We start from the raw sequence: 23,333 nt of genomic DNA on the forward strand, positions 1-23,333 counted from the left end.
TACACAAAACTCCCACAGGTGGAGAGCCTCCTGAAAGAGAGGAGAGGAGCAAGCTCCGCCCTGTTTGTTTATGTAGAACATGGTGGTGGTATTGTTGGTCATTACTGCCATGCAGTGACCTTGCAATACTGTAAGGAAGGTCTGGCAAGCTAGTCTTACCGCTCTGAGTTCCTTTATGTTGATGTGGTGCAAGATCTCAGACTGCAACCATATGCCCTGAGTCTGTAAGCATCCTAGGTGTGCCCCCCAACCAAGGTCTTACGTGTCCATTATTAAGGTCATGGACGATTGAGGGGTGGTGAATGGGACTCCTTCACAGACCATGCGAGGGTCCAACCACTATCCTAGGGTGTCTAGGACTCGTGGTGGTACTGTTACTACCGAGTCTAGACTGTTCCGACCCGAGTGATAGACTGTAGCAAGCCAAGCCTAGAATGGTCTAAGCCTCATCCTGGCATACCACACCACACCACCATGGTGTCCCAAAAGGCTGAGGCATGTCCTTGCGGCGGTGGGGTATTGTCTGAGGGTCTGAATGACATGTGTCAGTGTTTGGAATCTGGGTTGTGGCAGGATGGATCTTGCCTGAGCCAAGACCAAAACCGCCCCAATGAACTCTATTAATTGGGTGGGTGACAGAGTTGTTTTATCTACACTGAGGAGGGGAGACAGCCTCTGGAAGGTCTCTCTGACTAACGGAATATAGGACTGTACCTGCTCCCTGGAACAGCCTTGCAGGAGCCAATCATCTAATTAGAGGTACACTTGTACCTGTCTCTTTCGGAAAAAGGCTGAGACAACTGACATACACTCGGTGAACACTCAAGGGGCTGTTGATAACCTGAATAGCAGCACTGTGAACTGATAATGTATGCAGTTGACAACAAACCTCAGGAAACGTCAGTGCGGTGGCCAGATGGCTATGTAGAAGTACACATCTTTCGTGTCGAGGGCAGCATACCAGTCCCCCAGATCCAGAAAAGGGATAATTGGGCTCAGGGAGACCACGCGGAACTTCAACTTTACCATGAACTGATTGAGTCCTTGCAGGTCTAAGATGGGTCAGAGACCCCCCACTCCCCTTTGCCTTGGAGATTAGGAAATAATGGGAATAGAATCCCTTCCCCCTTAGCGCCTGAGGAACCTCCTCCACCGCTCCCATGGCAAGAAGTGTGCGCACTTCCTGGATAAGGAGCTGCTCATGAGATGGGTCCCTGAAGAGGGATGGGGAAGGGGGGTGGAGGGAGGAGAGGAGCAGAATTGGAGAGAATATCCCACTTCTACCAAGTGAAAAAGCCAGTGGTCCGATGTTAATAGGGGACCATGCACAGTAGAAGTGGGATAGGCGGCTCAAAAAACAGGGAGCGGGGGGAAGGATTCATAATCGTAGCTGGTACACCATCTTCAGGCGTGCCTTCAAAACCCTTGCTGGGTCCCCGACGATGGCTTGAGGGAGGGTTGGAAGGCCTACGCCTAGAATTCTTGCCCCTCTGGTAGTAATTATCCTGCCTTGGGAGGGGTTGGTATTGCCTCTGCTGTTGCACTGGCTGAGGCTTGAAGGGCTCTCTCTGGGTAGCAGTTTGTGCATTCCCAGAGACTTCATGGTTGCCCTGGAATCCTCAAAGCAGCGGAGTTTTGAATCAGTTTGATCAGAAAACAGTTCTGCACCCTCAAAGGGAAGGTCCTGCAGGGTCTGCTGAACTTCCGGGGGAAACCCGGATGCTTGGAGCCAAGCTGTTCTCCTCATGACCACCCCTGACATGATGGTACGTGCCATGGAGTTGGCCAAGTTGAGTGAGGCTTACAGGGATGTCCTAGCAACTGCCATCCCCTCCTCAACCAGAGCTGAGAATCATAGATTAGAGTTGGAAGAGGCCTCAGGAGGTCACCTAGTCCAACCCCCTCCTCAAAGCAGGACCAACACCAACTAATTCATCCCAGCCAGAGCTTTGTCAAGCTGGGCTTTAAAAACCTTCTAAGGATAGAGATTTCACCATCTCTCTAGGTAACCCATTCCAGTGCTTCATCACCCTCCTAGTGAAATAGTTTTTCCTAATATCCAAACTAGATCTCCCCCCACTGCAACTGAGACCATTGCTCCTTACCCTGTCAACTGCCACCACTGAGAACAGCCTAGTTCCATCCTCTTTGGAACCCAGTTTCAGGTAGTTGAAGGCTGCTATCAAATCCCTCCCTCACTCTTCTCTTCTGCAGACTAAACAAGCCTCTCCTTGTAAGTTATGTGCCCCAGCCCCCTGATCATTTTCGTTTCATTTCATTCCATTTCGAGAACTCAGACTTTGACTCAGTGGGAAGTAACTCCTTATATTTTGACATGGAGTCCCAAGAGTTTAAATTATACCTGCTGAAGTTGAAGCCCCTGCCACTGCCTCATCAGGCAACGACGAAGAAAAGGCTAGTGGAAGCATAGGGTCATCATGGCCCACCATGTGCTCCAGTTGATCCTGGGCAGCACTGGTGCCAAGTGGCTCAGCGTGATCCAATGGGACCTTAGATGTTGATGGATCTGGGGCTGGTTCCAATGTGCCCTTTGTAATATGTGGGAGTGATCTGGATGGAGCCACCTCTTTGGTACAAGGGGTGGTTCTGTCTGCTGTGACCCTACCTGGTGATGCCCCGATGTAACGGACCTAGAAACCCTAGAAAGGGTATCCTGGGCCTGATGGTAAGCCCAGGGGGTCCAGAAGAGCCACTGTGAAGCAGGCAGCCATTGAGGCTGCCAGGACGAAGGAGCATGTCTCCTGCTCTTGTCTGTGAGTAGCGGGAGCCGTCCTCAGAGTCAAAGGCCGATGACCACAGTGGTGCTTAGGATCGCTGCGCTACTGGTCGGTGCCGAGAATAGGAAGTTGGAGATCGGTGCTGCAACGGCCATGTAGATGAATGGTGCTGGATTTCCCACAACTCAGACCAGTGCTCCAAATCCGGTGCCAGAGAGCAGCTCCTATGTTCCAGTGCCGTAGCACAGTGCCAGGCGATAGAAAGCGATCATGACCAATGCTGATTTCCCGGTGCTGGAGTTCACAAGCAACATGCTCCCTGCATCTTGCTGTCATGTACTGGGCCCAGTGCCAGGGGTGAAATAGACCCTGAACAGTGCCGGTCTGGAGAGGAAAGTGGCCTCATCATTTCCGGTTTGCCTCTAGATGGCACATGTGTAGGAGGTGCCAAAGGCTTCTCTCTGACAGCAGGGGGCTGGCGCAGAGTACTTTCTATGAGGTTCCTTGCCACTTCACAAGTATCTGGAGTGGAGGGAGCTTCTAAGCAGTAGAGGCAGCGTTGGTGCTTGTCACTGACCAAGAATGAATACAGGCAGGAGGTGCAGAGCTTGAATCCTGATGTCTTAGGCATAATCCAGTACCCATGTGTGGGTATGTACTACCCAAACCAAAGACTCCAACAGTGCTGAGAAGAAGGTTGGTGCTATGGACCTTTGTGTGAGAGCATTCAGTGCCATGACTCTTGGTGCCAAAATGCTTAGTACCAGCATGACTGGTGCAGAAAATGGCATCTTCCTAGAATTACTGGATGCAGTGCTGTTCCTGAATTGAGAAGAGACAGTCTGTACTGACCTGAATTTCAGTACCTTAGCACTGGTATGGGACTCCAACTTAAGACTTTGAGAGGGGTGAGTCTAGTAGAAGCATTCTGCCCCCTCTCTGGAGAGGGAGATGGAAAAAAGCTTCAACTGCTAGAAAATACAGCAGCATGTGTGTAGAAGATACAGGGGGGAGGGATAGCTCAGTGGTTTGAGCATTGGCCTGCTAAACACAGGGTTGAGAGTTCAGTCCTTGATGGGGACACTTAGGGATCTGGGGCAAAATCAGTACTTGGTCCTGCTAGTGAAGACAGGGGGCTGGACTCAATGACTTTTTGGGGTTCTTCAAGTTCTGTGCAATAGGTATAGGTATCTTTCTGGGCAGCCAGTGCAGAGATCATCAAATACAATTCAGTTCCAAATCTCATTCCTGCAATCCACTGTAATAAGAACTGCTGACCAACAGGGAAGAGACACAAGAACATTCACAGAAGCTGGACCTTCCTTCTGGTACCAGGATGGATAATTTTTTTTTTTAAATAAAAATCTGATTTTTTACTTATATGAAATGGTTTTATTTAAATAATTTTTTTCTTTAAAAATAATCCTTTATAGAATTAAGCTTGAAATATATCAAGGTCTAAACTTACTACACCTCTACCTCGATATAACGCTGTCCTTGGGAGCCAAAAAATCTTACCTTGTTATAGGTGAAACCACGCTATATTGAACTTGCTTTGATCCACCGGAGTGCGCAGCCCCGCCCCCTCGGAACACTGCTTTACCACATTACATCCAAGTTCGTGTTATATCAGGTCACATTCTATCGAGGTAGAGGTGTATGTGTAACTGCAAGGTTACACATACCACATATTATATATAATTGTCAACGTTGTCCTGTCATGTCTGGCCAGTGCAGGTCCTTCAGTACTATTGCCAGTATCTCTAACAAGATACAAAGTAAACCAAAAACAGACTTACTGCAATAGAGTGGGTAGGATTTGGCAGTCCAACACATAGTCTCTGCACATGGTACTGTCTCCAGCAATGTTGCCAAGTGCCCATACTGCCTGTGAAGAAAGAACAAAACACCTGCTTTTATTTTTTTGACTCAAGCAAGGTTTTCTTTTATAGTGTATGTGTAGGAATAAGAGATATTCTGTGCTAATGCTGACATTCTAGCTAACTTACAGATGAAAATATATTCCAGTTGTTAGGTACGGATATACAGCCAGGCTCACTAACTGGCTCATCAGGAAATACCAACAAAGAGATGTTCTTACTAACAAGGGCCAAAACAGTAATAGCATTTCCTGAACATTACAAGGGGATCCATTCTGTACATAACCATATTAGGAACAGTGGGAGAAAAGAATCAAGACCCAAATGCCTAGCCAAATCCATAGCCAAACCAATATTCAGAGCCCAAGCCTCAAGAAACTTATAAGTTCCTTGGCATATACTCTTAGAAAGAAAGCCAGATGAAGCAGAACCCAAATATTGCCTACAAGCTGCACACTGGACATATATGGTATGAAAATCAGGACAGACTGTCCAACAAGCTCTTAGAATGTACTCGGGACAACTTTTTGTTTCAGAAGGTGGAGGATGTAACTGGAGTTGGCTATTTTAGATTTGATTCTGACTTACAGAGAGAGAGAGAGCTCTTGCGAATCTGAAAGTGAAAGCGACTTGGGTGAAAGTGACAATGAAATTATAGAGGTTCTGATTCTAAGGAAAGGCAGGAGTGAGAGCAGCAAAATAAAGACAGATTTCAAAAAAGCAGACTTCAACACACTCAAGGAACTCCTAATTAGGATTCCAAGGGAAGGAAATCTTAGGGAAATAGGAGTTCAGGTGAGCTGGCAGTTTCTAAAAATACAATATTAAAGGCACAACAGCAAACTAACCTGATCTGGAGGAAAGGTGGGAAGAGAAGTAAGAGACCAATATGGCTGCGTCAGGTACTCTTTTTAAGGAACTAAAAATCAAAAACGAATCATGCAAAAAGTAGAAACAAGACCAAATTGCTAAGGATAAGTATAAGAATAGACAAAAACAGGAAGACAGAAGCACAAAATGAATTACAACTAGCAAGGGATATAAGAACAGGTTCTATAAATACATTAGAAGTAAGAGAGCAATGCAGGAAAGTGTAGGTCCATTAGTTAGAGTAGGAGAACAAATAATGGATGCCAGAGAAGGGCAAAGTGTTCCTTTTACACCTCAGCTTTCACTAAAAGGTTAATTGAGACCAGATGCTTAAATTAATATTAAACAATAGGGAAAGAACAGAACAGGTTAAAGAATACTTGGATAAGTTAGATGTATTCAATTGGCAGGCCCCAATTAAATTCACCCTAGTACTTAAATTAGCCAAAGCAATCTCTGAACCATTAGAGATTATATTTGAAAGTCATAGAGAATGGGTGAGATCCCAGAGGACTGGAGAAAGGACAACATAATACCTATCATCAAAAAAGGCGGAAAAGGAGACCTGAGGAATTACAGACCAGTCAGCCTAACTTGATACCTGAAAATATCCTGGAACAATTTATTAAATAACTTGTTCATTCCTGGAGTAACAGCAAATATAGATTTGTCAAGAACAAATCATACCTAATCTCCTTCTTCAACAGGGTAACCATCCTAGTGGATATGGGGGGAGAAAGAAGCAGACATGATATATCTGGAATGTAGTGAGTCTTTTGAAACTGTCCCATGTGACATCTTCATAAGCAAACTAGGAAATTTGGCCTAGACAAAATGACTATAAGGTAGGTGCACAACTCGTTAAAAGGCCATGCCCAAAGAGTGCTTATCACTGGTTCACTCTGAAGCTAGGTAGATGTATCAAGTGAGGTGCCACAGGGTCTGTTCTATGTTCAGTACTATTCAATATTTTCATTATTAACTTGGATATTGGAGTGTAGAGTATGCTTATAAAATTTGAGGACAACACTCAAACTGGAACGTGTTGCAACCACTCTGAAGGACTGCATTAGAATTCAAAATTATCTTGATAAACTGGAGAAATGGTCTGAAATTAATATATGGAGATATACCTCTCTCATTGAACTGAAAGGGACCCTGAAAGGTCATTGAGTCCAGCCCCTTACCTTCACTAGCAGGACCAAGTACTGATTTTGCCCCAGATCCCTAAGTGGCCCCTTTGAGGGTTGAACTCACAACCCTGGGTTTAGCAGGCCAATGCTCAAACCACTGAGCTATCCCTCCCCCCAAATATGTTGAAATTCAATAAAGAGAAGTGCAAAGAACTACACTTAGGAAGAAAAAATGTTGAAAGGAAGGCAGAAGGGGTAATTGTTCTGCTCTATTCAGCACTCAAGACACCTCAGCTGGAGTACTGTGCCCCAGTTCTGAGTACCGCACATTAAGAAAAATGTGAACAAATAAGAGACAGTCCAGAAGAGAAAAGCAGAAATAAGAGGTTTGGAAAATACAACTTCTGAGGAAAGTTTGAAAGCACAGGTCATGTTTTGTTTAGAGAAGAAAAGGTTGAGGCGGGCATAGTTTTCAAATACATAAAATGCTATAAAGAAGATGGTTGGTGATCAATGTTCTCCATATCTACCAAGGGTAGGATGAGAAATAATCATCTTAGTTTGAAGCTAAGAAGAGTCAGGATAAATATTAGGAATAATTTATTAATTATATGGATAGTTAAGCACTAGCACAGATTGCCTAAGGAAGTTGTGGAATCTCCACCACTGGAGGTTTAAGTTTGGACAAACACTTTTCCGGTATGGTCTAGATATATTTAATCCTGCCACAGCATGGGTGGATGGACTAGATCATCTCTTGAGGTCTCTTCCAGCCCTATATTTCTGATTCTGTGTGGTCAGTAGCAGATGTCAATAAAGCAGATGTGACTTCTCTGTCCTGAGATTATCAATACTCCTTTTTTATTTTATTTTTTTAATTTACTTTTGGAATGATGGTATGACAGTTGTGAGAGCCACTTGTCTAAATTAAAAGCACAATACTGGGTCTCATCCAAGAAAGCTCCCAATTTCATAAACTCATCTGACTGGATATAGTAGCTATTGGGAAGTCTACTTTAATGGACAGGAAGTATAAAGACACCTTTTGCAAGGGTTCAATATGGGTAAGGATGTAAGAAGCAGAATGCTCCGCATTTGTACAGTGCCTAACATAACGGTTCCAGTGTCCAATCCACGACAGGGGGTCTTAGATGCTGCTGCTATACTAATGAACAACAACAACGAGGTTCCAATGTTGTGTTCTATGAACTTTTGGGATTGGTATAAGGGTTGCTTCTTCAAGAAAAAAATTTAACGATGGAATTTGTACCTAACTTCCTTTTTTTGAACATACTGATAATATTACACTGCAAAGACTTGATATTTTGCTTGGAAATGCTTATACATTCAACATTAAGGCTCTCTTCTAGGAATTCAAGGCTATGATTCATTTGTTAAATATGGTAGTTAAACCATGGACTTTGCTTCATCCAACGGAATAAGTTCTATTTGTTATCTTTTTAGGGTCCATGAGAGTGATAATCACATCATCCAAGTATCCATTTTGAATCACTGTGGTCCTGGATAGAGGACTGGATTTTACAATAGTAGACCTCTTCTGTGAGACACACACACTTGAAGGTCCAGTGCTAGATTCATCAGGTTTGAGAGTCATAGCATCTTCATCTAGGAAGGCTGTAACAATATTCCTGCCATCTCTCAAACGGAGCTGTAAACGGGAGTTTCAGAGGGAGTTCTCGTGGAGGAGCAGGTTTTTGTAGTTTGCGGATTGTATTGTGTAGAGTGTGTGTGTGTGTGTGTGTGTGTGTGTGTGTGTGTGTGTGTGGAGGTTGCTAGGGGCAGTGTGCTGGGAGAGCAGCTGAGCCCTGATTAGGGGGCGGGGCTTACCTGATTAAGGATCCTATAAAAGTAGCCAGCCAGTCAGGCAGCGGCACAGCAGCCAGCAAACAGTTGTAAACAGGGGAGTTTCAGAGGGAGTTCGCAAGGGGAGTTTGCAGGGGAGGCTAAGAGACCTAGACAGAGGAACTGACAGGCTAGTAAAGGGAGCAGGTGGTGGTCTGCCAGTGTTCCGGTGCCCGTTGGGGATTTGTGTTGTGTTGTTTCTCTTGGACACCAGGGTTTAGGTGGGAAGGCTATGACTGATACAGAGGTAACTGTGAAAGACACAAAGAGGATGACTGGATGTGGAAGCTGCGGCATGTACATGATCTTGGAAGGGGTACCTGAAGAGAGTTTTGTCTGCATGAAGTGCCACCTGATAGAGCTGATGGAAGAAAAGATCCGAGGACTGGAGATGCAGGTGGAAACTCTGGTCGAGTTTAGAAAGGGGTTCGAGCAGATGATGGAGCACAGACACGAGGGGGCTGAAGGGATAAGCTCAGACTTGCAGATGGAAGCAGGACCAAAGAATTCTGAGGAGAGACTGCTGGGTGGGGAAAGTGAACGGTGGAAGCATGTGACTAAGAGAACCATGCAGAGGAAAAGACGGGCCAGTGAAGGAGAAATAGAACTCAGGAACAGGTTTGCAGAGTTGGAAAATGAAGAAGGGGCACAGCAGGTGGTCGCTGAAGGAGAGAGAGCAAGGAAAAAGAAGAGCTGTTAGTCCTACAGGAGGAGGGGAGGAGTCAATGGAGGCAACACCAAATATAAGCCCCAGCAGGATTGCAAGGGTGAATAAGAATCGAGAAGACTTGCAGCCAGTAGGTGCAGGGGATAGACCAGAGAACCACACTGTCACCAGGAAAAGGCAGGTCTATGTGATTGGAGACTCCTTACTGAGAAGAATAGACAGGCCTGTAACTAGAGCTGATCGGGAGAACAGAAGGGTGTGTTGTCTGCCGGGTGCTAAGATACAGGATGTGGACCTGAGGCTGAAAAGGATACTAGCGGGAGCAGGAAAGAATCCGTTGATTGTCCTTCATGTGGGAACGAATGATACAGCTAGATTCTTGCTGGAATGTATCAAGGGAGACTATGCCAGACTGGGGAAGACGTTTAAGGAACTTGAGGCTCAGGTGATCTTCAGTAGGATTCTGCCAGTTCCTAGAGAAGGGCAACAAAGGTGTGACAAGATTATGGCAATCAACAGATGGCTCAGGCAGTGGTGCTATAAGGAGGGCTTTGGGATGTACGGCCATTGGGAAGCATTTATGGACAGAAGACTGTTCTCTTGGGATGGACTTCACCTGAGTAAGGAGGGAAATAGACTTCTAGGATGGAGGCTCACCCAACTGATTAAGAGAGCTTTAAACTAGGAATTTGAGGAAGATGGTTGGGAGATGTCCAGGAGATCTCCATGCCGGAATTTAACCTTGAGAGGAAAGAAAACAAAGTAAGAGAGGATACAGCCGTGGACAGAAGAATTGACATAAGGAGGAAGGGTAGTGTAGATACCAGACTAATAGGTGATGCTGGTGGAAGAATGTGTGTGCCTAATTGGGTAAAAAATGTCAGTGAAGCCAAAACGGCAAAAATTAAGATGTCTGTACACTAATGCGAGGAGCCTAGGGAACAAAATGGAGGAACTAGAGCTACTGTGCAGGAAGTGAAACCGGATATTATAGGGATAACAGAAACATGGTGGAATAGCAGTCATGACTGGAGTACAGGTATTGAAGGCTATGTGCTGTTTAGGAAAGACAGAAATAAAGGCAAAGGTGGTGGAGTAGCATTGTACGTCAATGATGAGGTTAACTGTAAAGAAATAAGAAGTGATGGAATGGACAAGAGAGTCTGTCTGGGCAAAAATCACACTGGGAAAGAAAGCTACTAGAGCCTTCTCTGAGATAGTGCTTGGAGTGTGCTACAGACCGCTGGGATCTGATTTGGATATGGATAGAGACCTCTTTAATGTTTTTAATGAAGTAAACACTAATGGGAAATGTGTGATCATGGGAGACTAACTTCCCAGATATAGACTGGAGGACAAGTGCTAGCAAGAATAATAGGGCTCAGATTTTTCTGGATGTGATAGCAGATGGATTTCTTCACCAAGTAGTTGAAGAACCAACAAGAGGGGATGCCATTTTAGATTTGGTTTTGGTGAGCAGTGAGGACCTCATAGAAGAAATGGTTGTAGGGGACAACCTTGGTTCGAGTGATCATGAGCTAATTCAGTTCAAACTAGATGGAAGGATAAACAAAAATAGATCTAGGACTAGGGTTTTTGACTTCTCAAGGGCTAACTTTAAAGAATTAAGGAAATTAGTTAGGGAAGTGGATTGGACTGAAGAACTTGTGGATCTAAATGCAGAGGAGGCCTGGAATTACTTTAAGTCGGAGCTGCAGAAACTATCGGAAGCCTGCATCCCAAGAAAAGGGGAAAAAACCATAGGCAGGAGTTGTAGACCAAGCTGGATGAGCAAGCATCTCAGAGAGGTGATTAAGAAAAAGCAGAAAGCCTACAAGGAGTGGAAGAAAGGTCGGATTAGCAAGGAAAGCTACCTTAGTGAGGTCAGAACATGTAGGGATAAAGCAAGAAAGGCTAAAAGCCATGTAGAGTTGGACCTTGCAAAGGAAATTCAAACCAATAGTAAAAGGTTCTATAGCCAATATAAAGAAGAAGAAAACAAAGAAAGAAGAAGTGGGACCGCTAAACAGTGAGGATGGAATGGAGGTTAAGGATAACCTAGGCATGGCCCAATATCTAAATAGTACTTTGCTTCAGTCTTTAACAAGGCTAATGAGGAGTTTAGGGATAATGGAAGGATGACAAACGGGAATGAGGATATGGAGGTGGATATTACCACATCTGAGGTAGAAGCCAAACTTGAACAGCTTAATGGGACAAAATCGGAGAGCCCGGACAATCTTCATCCAAGAATATTAAAGGAACTGGCGCATGAAATTACAAGCCCGTTAGCAAGAATTTTTAATGAATCAGTAAACTCAAGGGTTGTACCGTACAACTGGAGAATTGCTAACAGTTTCTGTCTTTAAGAAAGGGAGAAAAAGTGATCCGAGTAACTATAGGTCTGTTAGTTTGACATCTGTAGTATGTAAGGTCTCGGAAAAAATTTTGAAGGAGAAAGTAGTTAAGGACATTGAGGTCAATGGTAACTGGGACAAGTTACAACATGGTTTTACTAAAGGTAGATTCGTGCCAAACCAACCTGACCTCCTTCTTTGAGAAGGTGACAGACTATTTAGACAAAGGAAATGCAGTAGATCTAATTTACCTCGATTTCAGTAATGCATCTGACACGGTTCCACATGGGGAATTATTAGTTAAATTGGAAAAGATGGGGATCAATATGAAAATTGAAAGATGGATAAGGAACTGGTTAAAGGGGAGACTCCAACAGGTCGTACTGAAGGGGGAACTGTCAGGCTGGAAGGAGGTTACTAGTGGAGTTCCTCAAGGATCAGTTTTGGGACCAATCTTATTTAACCTTTTTAATTACTGACCTTGGCACAAAAAGCGGGAATGTGCTAATAAAGTTTGCGGATGACACAAAGCTGGGGGGTATTGCTAACACGGAGAAGGACTGGGATATCATACAGGAAGATCTGGATGACCTTGTAAACTGGAGTAATAGTAATAGGATGAAATTTAATAATGAAAAGTGCAAGGTCATGCACTTAGGGATTAATAAGAAGAATTTTAGATATACATTGGGGACACATCAGTTCGAAGCAACAGAGGAGGAGAAGGACCTTGGAGTATTGGTTGATCACAAGATGACTATGAGCCGCCAATGTGATATGGCCGCTAAAAAAGCTAATGCAATTTTAGGATGCATCAGGTGAGGTATTTCCAGCAAAGATAAGGAGGTGTTAGTACCGTTATATAAGGCACTGGTGAGGCCTCATCCAGAATACTGTGTGCAGTTCTGGTCTCCCATGTTTAAGAAGGATGAATTCAAACTGGAACAGGTTCAGAGACGGGCTACTAGGATGATCTGAGGAATGGAAAACCTGCCTTATGAAAGGAGACTCAAAGAACTTGGCTTGTTTAGCCTAGACAAAAGAAGGCTGAGGGGGATATGCTTGCTCTTTATAAATATATCAGACGGATTAATATCAGGGAGGGAGAGGAATTATTTAATCTTAGTACCAATGTAGACACAAGAACAAATGGGTACAAACTAGACACTAGGAAGTTTAGACTTGAAATTAGACGAAGGTTTCTAACCATTAGAGGAGTGAAGTTCTGGAACAGCCTCCCAAGGGGAGTAGTGGGGGCAAAAGACATATCTGGCTTTAAGATGAAGCTTGATGAGTTTATGGAAGGGATGGTATGATGGGATAGCTTAATTTTGGCAATTGATCTTTGATTATCAGCAGATAAGTATGCCCAGTGGTCTGTGATGGGATGGGATCTGAGTTACTGCAGAGAATTCTTTCCTGAGTGCTGGCTGGTGAGTCTTGCCCACATGCTCAGGGTTTAGCTGATCGCCATATTTGGGGTCGGGAAGGAATTTTCCTCTGGGGCAGATTGGTAGGGGCCCTGGAAGTTTTTCGCCTTCCTCTGCAGCGTGGGGCATGGGTCGCTTGCTGGTGGATTCTCTGCAGCGTGAGGTCTTCAAACCACAATTTGAAGACTTCAATAACTCGGACATAGGTTAGAGGTTTGTTATAGAAGTGGATGGGTAGGGTTCTGTGGCCTGCTTTGTGCAGGAGGTCAGACTAGATGATCATGTTGGTCCCTTCTGACCCTAAAGTCCATGAGTCTTGTTCCTGTCTTTTCCACTGCTCCCCACAACCATACAAATGCTGGATGGCATATAGCAGAGAGATTGCCCAACTTTGCAAGAGGTCATTCTCCACCACACATCCTGGGTCCTGACACAAGGAAAAGCCACAGGACACATTACTGCTGTTTCCAGATCACCAGCCCATCAAATTGACAAACAATGTATGAGGACACTTCTGGGTGTTCCACTCCGCTTATTCCAATTTCTGCCATGCAAGTCTTGGTGTTCATCTCCCATATGACGGGCAATGCAGATAGAGATAGGAATGTTTGCTCTGTCCAGAACAGAAGAAGTTGATGTGTCAGGACCTTAACAACAAAAGGGGAGGGTGAAGTGGGAATATGTGAGCACTTGTTTAGCACAAAATAAAGATGTTGAGAACAAAATTAATCAAGAAACCAAACAATGTGAAGAGAAGAAATTATTTAATTGCCAGTACACCAATCCTAGGAGGATAATAAACTAGAAGAATTGGAAATGTTCACTTATGAACATTAAATTTAATCTAGTTGGTATTACTGAAACCTGGTAGGAGGATTCACACATTAGGACATTATTTAGGAAGGATCAAGTGGGCAAAATTGGAAACGAGAGTGGCACTCTATGCCAAAAATGGCATTACTTGTTTCTAAATCACTGACAACTAAAGATGATGGTCTTCAGTGTTTATGAATCAATGTTTTAACAGATGAAGTTCAAGATGGTGTACCAGTAGGTGGCACCTACAGACCACCAAATCACACTAGAGAATAGGGTAACCAGCTCCTTAAGATGCTATATAATGTGTAGGAAAATGGGGGACTTCAGTTGAAATGGCATATGCTGGAAGTCTCATGCTCCCAGTACTGAAGGGTCGTTGAAATTTCTAAACAGTACAGACAACAGTTTTCTAAGTCAAGGAGTGTTGCATCCAGCAAGGGGATTTCTATATTAGATGCCACCTTGACAGATAAAAAGGAATTCATCGCAGTACTTGTCATAAACAGATAGCTAAGGGTTAATGTCTCTTTCATCTATAAAAGGGTTAACACCAGTAACCTGAAACACCTGACCAGAGGACCAATCAGGAAACAAGACTTTTTCAAATCTGGGTGGAGGGAAGTTTTGGGTGCGAGTCCTTTGTCTTGTGTCTGTGCCCTCTCGGCTCTGAGAGTGATTTTTCTATCTCCTGCCTTTCTAATCTTCTGTTTCCAAGTTGTAAGTACAAAGATAGTTAGACAATAGGTTTATATTGTTTTCTTTTGTACTTACATATGTGTAGTTGCTGGAGTGTTTTGAACTGTATTCTTTTTGAATAAGGCTTTTGATTCATTTTTTTCCTTTAAGCAATTGACCCTGTATATTGTCAACTTGATACAGAGCCTATTTTTAATGTCTTTTTCATTCTTTTTTATATAAAGCTTTCTTTTTAAGACCTGTTGGAGTTTTTCTTTAGTGGGGACTCCAGGGAATTGAGTCTGCAGCTCACCAGGGAATTGGTGGGAGGAAGAAGTCAAGGGGAAAATCTCTTTGTGTTAAATTTACTAAGCCTGACTTTGCATACCCTCTGGGTGAGGGGGAGAGATTAGATCTCTCGGTACTTGTGTTTCCAGGACTGCAAGCAGGGAATCTTCTAGGGTTGTCCAGGGAGGGGAGCCTGGGAGGAAGTACCAAGGAAACAAGGGGAGGGGGTTATTTCCTTTTGTTGTAAGACTCAAGGCATCTGAGTCTGGGGGTCCCCCAGGGAAAGTTTTGTGGGGACCAGAGGGTATCAGGTCCTAAAAATTCCTGATTGGTGGCAGCGCTATCAGATCTAAGCTGGTAATTAAGCTTAGGGGAATTCATGCTAACACCCATATTTTGGACGCTAAGGTCCAGATCTGGGAAGAAATGTTATGACAGTATTAAAAATTAGTGGTGGTAGTGCAAGTGACCATGACTATCATATTTGTTATGTGCAAACAGAATAAAGTCCGAACCATTGCATTAATAAACAAACTCAGTGTTTTAAAAAAGGGCCAAGTTTACAAAGCTGGAAACAATTGAACCAAATGAGTTGGGAGAAAGAACTGAAACAGAAAAAAGTGAATGATAATTGGAAACTGTTTAAGAATAGTTTTACTAGATGCCCCAAAAGTCAATCCCAAAATTGAAGAAGGCCACAGTGGTTACAAAAAAGAAAATCTGACTTAGAGGAAGTAAAAGCAGCTTTTCTCTGTAAAAGATATATATAAAAATAAAAAATAGAATAATGGGGAAGTTGATAGCAAAGAATATAAATCAGAGCGATCATAAAAATTGGTAATAGAAGCAAAAGGACAGAGAGAAATATATGACCAGCAGGGTTAAGCACAGTAAGGCATTTAAGTATACTAGATTAATAGATTCTACGGTCAGAAGGAACCATTGTGATCATCTCTTCTGACGTTCTGCATAACACTGGCCATAGAACTGCTGCAAAATAATTCCTGTTTACACTAATGCATATTTTTTAGCAAAACATCCAATCATCATTAAAAAATTGCCAGCGATGAAGAATCCAGCGCAACCCTTAAATATGTATATTGTTCCAATGATTAACTATCCTCACTGTGGAACAAAAGGAATCTCAACAATAGTACTGGTCTATTACTAGATGGAAACAATAGAATTGTCAGTAATAATACAGAGAAGACAGAATTGTTCAATAGACACTTCTGTTCTGTATTTAGGAAAAAAAACAGTCATATCAGATGATGATTAAATCCTTTCCATTCCCACAGTAACTCAGAAGGAGGTGAAACAGCAGATACTAAAGCTAGACGTTTTTAAATCAGCATGTCCGGAAAACGTACATTGAAAAGTTTTGAGAGAGTTATCAAAGAGCTCTCTGGACCATGGATGTTGATTTTCATTAAATTCTGGAATACTGGGGAAATTCCAAAGGACTAGAAGAATGCTAATAGTGTGCTAATATTTAGCAATGGAAAACAGGCCTGTCTGTAATGACACAGGTTGTCCTGCCACTATAGTTAAGGATGCATCATGATCTCTGTTTAAAGGTTGCCCTTTTTAAGTTCTCTAATGGACACGCTTGGTCAGTTTCCTTTGAATTTTGGTGTGCCTCAGGCAAGTGAAGGGTAGGGTTAATAACCCAAATTTGGGGTAATTTGAGTTTGGGGTTGCGGAGATATATGTCGCCCCCTGCCCCAGCCATTTTCCAAAAGTTTCTATGTGGGTTTTTTTGTGCAGAGGTAGAGATTCAACTATTAATGTTATGCAGGTCAAAATGGCCTCAAACCTACTGAGGTTTACCCAAGATAATACATGGCCCCTGCTAAATCTTTGAGGGACCCACACTGAGAATGGTATTTAAGAAAATGCCCATTTTCACAGTGTACATGTGCTAATATAGAAAAAACAGCTAGAGTTTCCATTCCTGTCATTTTATATGCTTTAAAGGTGATTCTTGTAATTGTTCTAAAATCCAAACAGTTACGCAGATTGTTCTGAAATTTGGTGTTCCTCACAAGAGTGTGGAGTAGCATAAGTGATCTAAATCTGAGGTTATTTGACTATGGATTACAGCTCCTCTCACCTAAAACCGGTTTCCTTCCGCTCCCTTGTACTGTTAAACTGATAGGTATTAATGACTGGCTGAATTACTGATCTCATTGAGACGGATGGCTATGAACTCTCCTTTCAATTAACATAACTAAGAATAAGTTAATGACACGTCCCCACCTAAAGCAAAAGGAGTTTTGGACTAAGTGGCTGGAGGTTATCACAATTTATGAGTCGTGTGTCAATTTTATTTTGCGCAGGGATGAAATCCAAGTATTTGGGGAAATAATTAAGACATGTGAATGCTTCCTAGGAGAGGAGAGGTACTGGGGGAAGTGGATTTGGGGCTGCAGCAAGATAAGGGACGTTTATGGAGATGGAGATGGAGATAAATGGGGATGGTGTGGTAGGGAAGGGGAGAGAGGTTGGGGTCTTAGGTGAGGGATGCTTGTCACCCTTAGCTCTGCCAGTGCACCCCAGCCCCCTGAATTCCACAACTCTTCCAATGCAACCTAATCATCCAGCATCCCCACCTTCCTGTACCCCATATCTCTGCCAGTGCATTCAAAATTCCCGGCAGCCCCAGTGCTGCCAGTACATCCCAATTCATACACAAACCCTGCACACATGCACCAATTCACTTAGACTGTGAGCTCTTTGGGGCTGAGATGTCTCTGCTATTATTACAGTGTCACAGAAGCACCACTATAGGTAAGGTTCCATCACAACTGCTGTCTCTAGGTCCTAAGACTGACATGCTGTGTTAGATTCTTCTGAAATTTGGTGCACCTCAGAAGAGCGTAGGTAGGGGAGGCTTTGGGCCATTTGAGCTAGGATCTCAGAGATACAAGACAAGATATTATATTTATTTTTATTTTTATTTTTATTTATATATATATAAATAAAACTATAGATAAAACTCATGTTGCTTGCTACAAATTGTCTGTTATAAATCTCCCCCCTCACACACACACACCCCTTTTCTCCTTTAATAGTGACAGACAGAACCCTGTAGGTAAGAGTAAATGGGTTGTAAAAGGAGGTGAGGAACTTATACATTTCAGCAACTATGGGGCTGGCAGAGTAAAGGCATATATGTTAAGTGCGCTTATTGTGGCATTGCTGAAAGGGCAGTGCTAAGTTTGCATAGGCAATCTTAACTGTGCATGTCTTGGTTTTCAGAAGTTTGAGTTTTGCTCAATTCAATGTTCTGCACAGAGATGACATACCACCAAGCAACCTTCATTCTGCGGTAACATAGTTTGTTACTAAGAATTAAAGCCAATCAACATGGGCTTATGGAACTAACTTGATAACTTTTCTGGTGAGGTTACCAGTCTGACTGATAAAGGTAATAGTGTCCATTAGGGTGGATAAAAATCAGATTTTTTTATAGGTTTTTTTTCCTCAAAAAGCATTTATCTAAAGATAGTTTTAATTAAGACACATTATAGCTCAAAGATATCTCATCATGGAATAGGGATTATAAATTCTAATTCTATAGTATGAGAATATATTCATGTAATGTTTAAGAAAAGTTTTGTAAATGAGTTCCAATAGTTCATGGATTAAGGACCCAATCGTATGGGGTTCCAAGGGCTTCTGTAGAGAGTTTAGAAGAGAATATCAGAAATGCTTAGTTTTGCAGTTCTCAGACTGTGGATTTGTCTCTCCAGAGAGAACATGCTTGTTAATAGCAAAAATGTATTTAAATAAATAAATAAATAAATAAATAGAGGTGAGAGATAACAGACCTCAACCCTATTGTCCCTCTGCAAATTTGTGTACACAGAGTCAATCCCTTACCTCTCTCTAAAAGTGCAAAGTTTCAAAAAGTTCAGTGAATAGAAGATTGTTGGAGGCGGAATAGATCCGGACAAGAACTAGTCTTGAGATAAATGTGAGAAGGGAGGGACAGGCAGTAGAAACAAAAGTGAAACTGTTTGAGCAGCATATTCCAGAAGTCTTGGTCTTTCTGAGTGTAGCCTTTATTGATTTGAGATCTACCATGGCATTCTCTCACTAGAAGGGAAAGCTTATAATGGCAGCAGGTCATAAAAGAGACCTAGTATGGGAATAAGAACAATTCAAGAAATATAGGTTTGCTGATGATGTTTTAAAGAAAGTCACACCAGTGAACTAGGGGAAGTCACTTAAGCAGTTGCATTCAGAGAGACTGATGAAGTGATAATTTCACTTTTAACAGCAGTACCTTCTTTTGCCAGTATAGAAAGAAGATTTTCTTCATTCCAAATTGAGAAATCATTTGGGACCTGAAAGAGCAGGAAAGCTTGTTTTTCTTTTCCAGATTATGAACAATCAGGAAAATGAAGGTGAAGACAACTGAATTAGCTGGAGAACCCGATGTTTTAAGTTTCTCATGTTGACCTGGCTGACAATTGTTTTTGTTTTTAAATATTTCATTATTTTAGTTAAAAATAATTTTAACAAAAACAAATCTGATTTTAAAAAACGTGAATGTTTAAATTAAAACATTCAAATGCTCATTGTTCAAATATTATGTTTGCTGTTGAAGAAAAAAATCTAGAATACTTAACATTGTTGTTTTAGTTAAATAAAACAATTTAAATGTCTGTCTGGTGGTGTTCTTCTCCTAACACAGCATGGCAAGAAAAACCTCCAAATATTAATGATAGTTCACCTCCCAATGACTTCATAAATATCTGCTTCAATTGCCTTTGGTAAATGAAATAACCAAACAATCATTCATTTTCTGATATAGCTGTAAAACTTATTTGAAAAGTTTCCAAAATAAAATCACTTTAAAAATGTATAGTGTGTACCTTCTAAAAATGAAACCTACATCTACCTCTGAGTTGTGAAGAATATGTATTAAGGTTACAACAACCAACAAGTATGCACTTTTATGTAGAAATCCATGATTAAATCAAGTCTTTCTGACTAGTGATTTAAATCATGATTTAAATCAAATACACCCTGGTGTCCATGCAGCAGTTTTTTGTAAGGCCGCTGACTTGGTACCACGCAGCATTCTGATTAAAAAACTAGAACAATACAAAAAGTCAGTGTGGTTGAAAACTAGCTAACTGATAGGTTTCAAAGTGTAACTGTAACTGGGAAATCATCTAGAAGCACTTGTGATTTTTAGTGGGGTGTCTCAGAGATAGGCTCTTCATTCTACACTATTTAACAGTCAATGAACTGGAAGAGTGATGCTGTAGCCAAAAACGCAAATACAATGCTTGGATGGATAAATAGGTGAATCTCAGTAGAAAGATATTACTTCTGTATTTGGTACTAGTGCAGCTGTTATGGAATATGATGTCCAGTTCTTGGTTGGTAGCTTCCTTAGTGTGTGGGGTGTTTAGGTGTTTGTTTTTTTCCCTCCAGTAAACTGAACACCACCACCACCACAAGTTCCACTATGCTGAAACAATGATTTCTGCACAGGTCATCAGCAGGGTTAGGACCTTTAGACCCACAGCACAGATCTGCATCATCTAAGCTAACAGAATAAGCGGTAACACTAGTAGGCTGTTCTCATCAGCCACAAGAGACGGATATAAGAGGCTTTACGAAAGGGTCTCACATACTTGCTAACAATATAATATAACATAAGCTCCATCCCATCGTTCAGTTTCAGAATGGAAAGAGGTAAATAGTGGTGTCCCCCAGGGATCTGTACTGGGACCTGTGCTGTTCAACATACTCAAATGATCTGGAAAAAGGGGTAAAGAATGAGGTGGCAAAGTTTGCAAATGGTGTAAAATTTCTCAAGATAGTTCAAAGCAGATTGTGAAGAGTTACAAAGGGATTTCACAGAACTGGGTGACTGAACAACAAAATGGTAAATGAAATTCAATGTTGCAAATAATGCAAATAATGCAAAATAATGCATATTGGAAAACATAATCCCAACTATACATACAAAGTGATGGGATCTAAATTAGCTGTTACCACTCAAAAGAGATGTTGCCGTCATTGTGGATAATTCTCTGAAAACATCTATTCAACGTGCAGTGGCATTAAAAAAAAAAAAAAAACCTTAGTGTTAGAACCGTTAGGAAAGGGATAGATAATAAAACAAAAAAATATTATAATGACACTATATAAATCCATGGTGCTCCCACATCTTGAATACTGCGTGCAGTTATTACCTCATCTCAAAAAAAGATATATTAGAATTGGGAAAAATACAAAGAGGAGGAACAAAAATGATTAAGCGTATGGGACAGCTTCCATATAAGGAGAGATTAAATAGATTGAGACTGTTCAATTTATAGAAGAGATTATTAAGGGGCATATGATAGAGGTCTACAAATTAGGAATGGTGTGGAGAAAGTGAATAGGTAAGTGTTATTTATCCCTTCATGTAACACATGAACCAGGGGTCAACCAATGAAATTAATAAGCAGCAAGTTTAAATCAAACAGAAGGAAATACTTCTTTACATAACACACAGTCGATGTGTGCAACTCATTGCTTGGGGATGTTGTGAAGGTCAAAACTATAACTGTATTCAAAAAAGAATGAGCTAAGCTCAGGGAGGATAGGTCCATCAATGCCTACTAGCCAAGATGGTCAGGGATGCAACCCCATGCTCTGGGTATTCCTAAGCCTCTGACTGCCAGATGCTTAGAATGGAAGACAGGGAATGGATCACTCCATAATTGTTCTGTTCTGTTCATCTTCTTTGAAGTATCTGGTAGTAGCCATTGTTTAAAGGCAGGATACTAGGCTAAATGGACCATTGATCTGACCCCAGTGTAGTCATTTTTATGTTCTTATGTTCAGAGAAAATGTAGAAACTCAACTGGGTCAATTCCAAACTCTGGATGGGTGTTTGCTCTAGTGGCTATAAATCATTTTGCCCCATACTTCTCTGCTCTAACACCACTTCCCCAACAACTTCTGTCACATTCTCTGCTCCCTGTACACGCTGCTAAATCCTGCCTGGTCCCCCTATCCTCATCTATCACTCCCACTCATCTCGTGCCAGCTGGGGTGGCACTGAAAGCATAGGAGACAATCTCCCTAGTCTGAGTTCCTGTGTTCAATACTATGAGTAACAATTGCAGGGAAGGTCCTGCTCAGCCTACAGGTCTGGGATGTAGTACGCTAAACTGCTCTACAGGCGTGGCGCATGCTAGTGAAGATGGAATTTTGGAAAATAATGCCATTAGCCTCTAACAAACCTCTGAGTATGTGCAAACTAATTTTCAAAGGCTTACAACTTAGCCGAATTTGGGTGGATTTTCACAGGGACAACGGCAGGCACAGGCCTGACATTAGGGCAGACTCCCTGTCAAATTTCCAGTCACTTCTCAAAAAACAGGAGGCACAAGAGTTTTTCAATTAAATAGTTAAAAGGATTTTTAATATAACATTTTCCCTAATCTTGTTCTCTGAATCAGCTATATTGTTTTACCTGAAACTTTTCAGAATAATTCAGCTGGAGACAGCCTTCTAGCATGAAATTTTTTTGACCCATCTTAAGTTTGGCAAACTGTAAACAACTGGAAAGAGGGTCTTCTAATGGAAAGTTTTAGATAACCTTAATTATAAGAACTACTACCAACGCCATCTATAACAAGAACAGATCAGTTATACAAAGTGATCTGTATTACCTGACAAAATGGGCTAATTTGAACATGCATTATAACACAACCAAATGCAGTGTCATACATCCAGGAACACAAAGTAGGTGACACTTACAGAATGGAGAACGGTATCCTTGTAAACTGTCACTCTGAAAAGAACAGTGGGTCATGGTGGATAATCAGCTGAATATGAGCTCCTAGTGAGATACTGTAGATAAAAGGTTTCATTCAATTCTTGGATATAATAAGCAAAGAAATACCTAGTATAAAAAGGGAAGTGATCACCTCTGTATACAGCATTGGTGAGAGACCATTACTGGAATCATGTCCAGATCTTGTGATCTCAAATCACAAAGAAATTTAAAAAAATTAGAAAAGGTTCAGAAAAGGGACAAATTATTTGAGGGTGGGAAAACACACACTATAGTGAAAGAATTAGGAAAGTTTGATCTATATAGCTTACCCAAGAGAGTGTTAAGAAGTTACTCGATCACTGTTTCTAAGTAGCTACATGGGAAGATAGAAAACTCTTTAATTGAGAAGACAAAGAAATAACATCCAGTGTCTGGAAACTGAAGTTTGATAAATTCGGTCTAGAGATAAGGTGCACATTTTTAAAATAGAGTAATTAACTAATGGCACAACCTATCAAGATATGTGGTGAATTCACCATGACCTGAAGTCTTCAAACCAAGATTGGATGTCTTTCTAAAATATATGCTCTAGCTCAAACACAAGTTATAGGCTTGATGCAGAAATAACTGAGTGAAATGTTTGGCTGACGTTATGCATAAAGTCAAGCTAGATGTTCATAATGGCCCTTTATAGACTTTAAATATATTAATTGAGTCTGCAGAATATTTAACTGTCATGTACAGAATGAAGATTGAATGCTGTATTATTCCATTTTAGTCTCATCCTACGAAGAGGACTACTAGCTCCTTAAATTTGT

The 23,333-nt window shown here is 41.7% G+C and overlaps 1 protein-coding gene across 11 annotated transcripts in view; it reads right to left on the bottom strand.

Moving 5' to 3' along the window:
• LOC115635895 (importin subunit alpha-5) overlaps nt 1-23,333 on the bottom strand; it is a 132,527-nt gene that overhangs the window by 67,454 nt on the left and 41,740 nt on the right. For all 11 annotated transcript variants that reach the window (XR_003996730.1, XR_003996733.1, XM_030535224.1 and 8 more), the window contains one exon: nt 4,538-4,626. Coding sequence is in view for 9 of the 11 variants with exons in the window: in XM_030535224.1 (XP_030391084.1) it covers nt 4,538-4,626 (89 nt within the window). In the remaining 2 variants the exon portion in view is untranslated. The remainder of the gene's footprint in view (nt 1-4,537; nt 4,627-23,333) is intronic.

This window comes from Gopherus evgoodei, chromosome 1 (assembly GCF_007399415.2).
Source record: "Gopherus evgoodei ecotype Sinaloan lineage chromosome 1, rGopEvg1_v1.p, whole genome shotgun sequence".
Lineage (NCBI taxonomy): Eukaryota > Metazoa > Chordata > Testudines > Testudinidae > Gopherus > Gopherus evgoodei.